General features: G+C 41.8%; 1 protein-coding gene across 1 annotated transcript in view; it reads left to right on the plus strand.

Moving 5' to 3' along the window:
- USP13 (ubiquitin specific peptidase 13) overlaps nt 1-5,788 on the plus strand; it is a 103,230-nt gene extending 97,442 nt beyond the window's left edge. The window contains exon 21 of the mRNA XM_028505063.2: nt 993-5,788. Within this exon, the coding sequence (XP_028360864.1) occupies nt 993-1,086 (94 nt within the window). The 3' untranslated portion in view covers nt 1,087-5,788. The remainder of the gene's footprint in view (nt 1-992) is intronic.
- Nucleotides 5,789-6,000: the final 212 nt, after the last annotated feature.

The following is a 6,000-nucleotide window of genomic DNA, read 5'->3' on the forward strand; positions in this document are numbered from 1 at the left end:
CACCCAGTGGCCTGTGGGTCGGCACTCCTGCTTGAGGCAGCGCTCAGACCACAGGAACCCTGTGGAAGCACGTGACCTTGGCCTCTGCTCTAGCATGCTGACTTCTCACCACATGCCTCGAATTGCACGAGTGGCCAGTTCTCACTCAACCCTCGATTGTGTTCCTCTTTGGTGTATCTTTTAGTCTTACCTTGGCTTAATTCATAAAATAGTTGAGCATAGGGACTTGATTTATACTGAATTCTTTTTATTATCAAACTTGATAGCTCTTTTAAAAATACTTAAGAGAAATAGTTTAATTATAATTCAAAAGCCACAAAATTCATCACTTTGGTATAATATAAAAGCATATAAAAATGTCATCTGGAGGCCTAGTGGTAATAATTGTCTATATTTGGGTGTATTTCTCTTTATTGTTTTCATTGGGAGAGAGCGTGTAAGTCTATCTATGCATATACTATATGTAAATGTACTTTAAATATAAATGTAAATTTGTATGTATAACTTTTCAAAAAGCTTAATATATTCATATAATTTTGTAGCCTGCTTTTTCTCACTTTGGATTATACTGTGATTATTTTCTCAAGCTACCAAATATTCTTTGGGACACCTTAATAGTTGTATAACAGTTCACTGCATGACTGCTTACTTCTGATTTTCAGTTAGTTTTTTACCAAGTCCTGAAACAGTGTATTACATAATTCTTTAATTCAATTTCTGAAGTTATTTATGGATTTCTGCAAAAAGAATTAAGAGATCAAAGTGTTTGAAATGTTAGGAGGCTCTTTTAGTAACTACTTTTTGATTGAACTTGAGAATAAAAAAGCAACTATAATTTCCCACTGTCATTCTGTTCCTTTTTATACAACACACTTGAGTTTGGTTATCTTAAAGCATCTTGATTCTTGTTAAGTGTGGCATGGTAACTTTTTTCTGCAAAGTTTCCTGGAGTCGACTCAAATCCCTCAAATGCTTCTGCCTTTTATTTTCAGATGGGTGATCTACAACGACCACAGAGTCTGCGCCTCAGAACGGCCCCCTAAAGACCTGGGCTACATGTACTTTTACCGCAGGATACCGAGCTAGACCTCAGATGTGTGATCGGCGACAAGCCATACGCCTTTTTAATTTGCCAAAAAAAAAAAAAAAAAGGAAAAACGGAGGTTGGGACAGCCAGACATGAAGGAATACACGGGGGTATTTATAGTTTATTTAAAGAACATCATGTGACGCCTTCTGAAATAAGACTGGGAAGACATTTCTATTAGCGATGATACACTACTGTAGATAATTTTTCTTTTTATAAATGTTCAAGGAGAGAATGATTAAAAAAGAAAAGTATTCCTATTGCTGGAGGGGAACCTGCCAGCAGCACATCAAAGACAGGAATGTGCCACTAGCCCTCTGTTTTGCTTTGGGGGCCAGTGGTGTGGCCTCACCCACAACAAATGAAAAGCCCACTGTGGTTTCACATCCAAAATCAGTAACTGGGCTGGACTTTGTTTGTGACATAATTTTTTCATTCAACACAATAATTTCTGACCTATCCATGTATAGTAGATTAGAGCATCTGTAATGAAATATTTTTAATTTAATCAATTCGAGATTCAGAATACAATTGTGAGACTGTGTGAGAGAATGAGACCGAGAGTGTGGAGACCTTTACAGTCAAGGAGGAACTCTGTGGCGGGTTGGTTTTTAAAGGCTAAAACGGTTGGCATTCAGCATAGCTGGAACAGAGCAAGTAAATATTTTAAAGAAACTATAACTCAGGAACAGTTTAAAAAATTAGTTCCCCACTTAACATTTTTGGCATAAAAAGAACTAAAGTGTCCCTTTAAGTGCTGTCAAGGATTCACTTGGGTTTGTGACATTTGGTGGCGTAACCACGCCAAATGCCCACAGCAGCCCAGCAGTATTCTTGGCCAAAGGTAGATGAATTCTGTTTCCTAGCAGCTCTCCCCCAAGGCATAATGTGTATTTTTAGCTGATCACTTCTTCCTATAACGCATGACAACTCCTTGGAATCATGTTAAGTGCCCCAAATTCGTCTGTAATTTTCTTGTCCCAGAGCTCTTTGCCTGCCTCCATTTCTACATTTTCTGAGGGCAGAGTCTCATCTGTGTCCTGTCTTGGCTGCCTTGCCTTCACTGGGTATCTGCTGCTACCAACAATGTGATCTTGGGCACTTGAAGGGTTTCAGAGGCAAAGACACTTGGTTTGCCGTTATGAAAGGCCATCATTTCCATCTGGTATTTCAGCGTATTAGTTGCAACCTAGGATTAGATCAGAATTTCAAATGTGATGAAAACGTGGAATGGTAGTGCTGTAGAATTTTCCTACTGCCCTGTACCGAATTCAGTCTCTCTGGAGTTTCTGTTACAGATTATTCAGTCAAATGTAGAAGGATTTGTTGCTGTCTGCTGAACATGCATATGAGTGGTAAAAAGGACCTTGCTAGAAACTATAGGAGAATAAAATAGAAGCAGTTGGGTGAAATGCAGCACAGGCAGTGGGTTAGGCCCTGGTGAGTTGTGAATTGTCTGGCTGAGACGGGGCCTGTCGCACAGGAGAGCAGCGAGCACAGGGCCCGGAGCCCAGGGTCGTGCCGGAGCCCGGGCTGCTTCTCCTAGCTGGGCACGTCCCCCAGCCTCCCTGTGCCTCACTTCCATTGTCTGCACGATGGAGTGGGGACACCTGCTCTTTTTCCAACTCTGCTCCAGAGACATGGTGACATGTGATATGACGAACCTTTGAAGAGTAGCAGGTGGTATGCCCTGGTGGGTCCTAGTAGAGTGTGCTCCCTTCCTTTTCTCATCTGATGTTTTCTTCAATTTGGGAACAAGTGAGATAGGTGTATTGGGGAGCTCATGGTGCAGTAATTCTCTACTAAACTCTGCCCACCAGTGTCACATGTGAACGCCGACTCGGAGATCCTGAAGCAGCCCACCCCTTTACATGGGTCCTTGGCTCCCGTAGAAACCCCCACGCTAAGCAGCCTTACAAAATCTAGTGTCCTTAGGGTGGAATGAGTACCCTAGAATAATGACTCCAAACACACATCGAAAATGACCGGTTTTCAATGCTATTACAAAGCAAAGGCCTTTTTGGGGGGATGTGGGGAGGTGATTGGGGATTTGGATTGAACTGTGGACAAAGATAACAGGTGTATTTTGAACAAAATAAAAATTTTATAATAAAACTTTGCATAATGAATGGTATAAAGTCAGTATAGAAAATTATAGACTATACAATATTTAATTAAATAGAAAAATTAATTTAGCCCTTTTGATGCCTAAACGATTTGTAAAAAAGTGTAACACGGCTGCCTTCTTTTCCTGCCTCAAAAAACAAAGGGCTATTTCTACACGGCAAAGTTTTGTATATGTGCTATTCTCTATCTCAGATGGACAATTGGAGAAAAACTGGAGCAAATAATGAGTTTCTTTCTTGCTTAAAAATGTATTTGTATGTATTCCTTAGTATATACAAGGCAGGTTTCCCTGGAATAAATGTCTGGAACATACCGCTTAACTTTACACACGTATGTGGATGAGATTATTTGTAACTGAAAACTGGACTAATGTGTGGATTTCGTCAGTGGATTATCAGCCAGTCAGGAGCCGTCTGTGTGAGGCATGGCGGTGTCATCGTGAAATTCTTACTGCGTGTGGGTGTGCATGGGAAAGAGAGCCCCTTTTCCTGTAAATATCTTTTGATACCCATTTGTGTAAAATCCCAATGAATGTGTCTTTGGAAAATACAGTGTATCAAAGTTTTTATTTTGTCAATTGACCTAGATGCCCATATAACTAACTAATCAGAAATCCAGTTTGGTTCAAATTGGGATTTTTTTTTTTAAGGTAAAGAAGTATACAGAAAGGACTATTGGAAGAATCACATTTTAATGCCATGTTACATCAACATTGCTTCAATATTTTGACTTAGCTGTTTTCTCCCACGAACAAGAGGATGTGCCTGTCACTCCCTGTACTCGCCTGGGGCTGCAGGAGGTCTAGTGTGAGCAGCTGGGCTCTGGGACTCCCAACAGCATCGATTCCCCAGAGCCTCCCTTGCAGATGGTGGTGGGCGCACCTGGCTTTGCAGCCAGTTTCCGCCCTGGAGTCTGATGGGGCCCAGACATTCCACCTCTCTGAGCCTTTTTCTTTAAAATGAGTGGGTTAGACCAGACAAGCCCAGACAGAAGTCCCTTCTTGTACTAGCAGTCCATTTTGGTTTTTTCCCGTGGTTACTGTGGGGGTCAGCCGTGCGAGATGGGATGGATCACGTAGATTAGATGTTATGCTTTCGGTTCATTACAGTTTACCCACCCTAGTTCAGGACCTGTATCGCTAAATGCCCCCACCCTGACTTCTGTTCCCACTTTCTTTGCTAATTTTCCCATTTTCCCACCGCTGTTGAAACTCGCCACTTTCCAGTTCGTGAGGTACTTTGTTACCATCCCCCTCAAAAATGAAAAAAATCCATTAAAGTACCTCCCGCTCTGAAAAACCTCAGAACCACCTTCTGCCAAATCTGTCATGTTTATAGATTATTTTCTTATTCTAATTCAGTTCTAGCCATGTTCCCCAAACAGATACGGAGACAGTTGTCTGTCACAGAAAGATGTCTTTTCATCTTGTAGGATCATGGTGGCGGAATCATCTCATCTGTGGGACCAGGGATTGGAGTGGATAAAGTCTGGTTCTGGCCTTCACCCCAGGCCAGAAATCCTAGGTTGCAAAACAAGGGTCTGTATAAGGTTGTAGAAGTTGGTGTATAAGATCACCTACGCCATGCCACAGAGATTCCCTACTTGGTAAATCATCCTGAGAGTTTATATTAAGATTCTCTAGACCTGAGCTACTCAACACAGTAGTCAGTAGCCACACATGGCTGATGAATGGCCTCTTGAAATTTGGCTGGTCCTAACTGAGATTGTGAAGCCTTGGTACCAAAAAAATAATAAAAAAAGGAATGTAAAATATTTTATCTATTTTATAGCGATTACATGCTGAAATGACAATATTTTAGATATATTAAACAAGATACAAAAATTAAACTTACTCCTTTTTATCTTTTTTTAATGTGGCTACCAAAAAGTTTAATGTTAGACATGCGACTCTCATTGGGCAGTGCTAATCTAGACGCAGACGTGGGGGCAGGCAGGAGGATGCCTTGGGTGTGGACAGCAATTCTCCGAAGCATCTCGATAGAAGAAGCAACAGAAATGTTTTTGCTGGAGTCGGGAGCACTGTGAGGCACAGGATACCTTCCAGAAAACAGAAGATTTTCCTATGTAAAAGACAATATGTATAAGACTCCAATTAAAAGACAAAAGCAAATGAGCCCAAACTCTCTTCCTTCAGCTTTGCCTAGAAGCTGCTGACTTGAGATTTTTCGAGCAACCTCCGGGTGCCAAGGATGTCAGCCCCATGAGGGTGCCGGATGTATGGGTTTCACTTCAGGCAACTGTCTTGCCGTTTCCCCTCCCCAGGTGGTGGTCAGTCTGTTCAGAGCCGGTGTGTTGAGAACCGTGTCAGTCTTGCTGCTCCAGACGCGCCGCTCCTCTTGGCCTCGGCAGAGGCTGAGCTTGTGGCCTGTGCCCTCCTGCCCAGCAGGTTTCGATGTTGGCTCCTGAAAGCGTTTGTATTTATTTGATTTTGCACTAGTCACAGTTGGTGTTTGAAATATTTCAAATGTTTTGGGAGAGCATTTCCCTGGGATGGAAAGAGAGATGGATGATTTATTGCTTCAATTGTTTTAAAATTAAAAGCTATTCTCACAATCTGAGGTCCCTTTATGATTATTTTTTTTTCTTTTGCAAAATGGCAAGTAAACCATTTTTCCTTGTAGGTTCTCATCTATCAGCGGAACAGGTAACACGAGACAGGGACTAATTTTATTTCCTTTCAGGGTATCTTTGTGTGGGTACCAAGGCTGCCTAGTCTCATCAGCAGCGGAACATCAGCCACGACAGATGACACCTGTGGAGGGAGG

Source organism: Phyllostomus discolor, chromosome 2 (genome assembly GCF_004126475.2).
Source record: "Phyllostomus discolor isolate MPI-MPIP mPhyDis1 chromosome 2, mPhyDis1.pri.v3, whole genome shotgun sequence".
NCBI lineage: Eukaryota > Metazoa > Chordata > Mammalia > Chiroptera > Phyllostomidae > Phyllostomus > Phyllostomus discolor.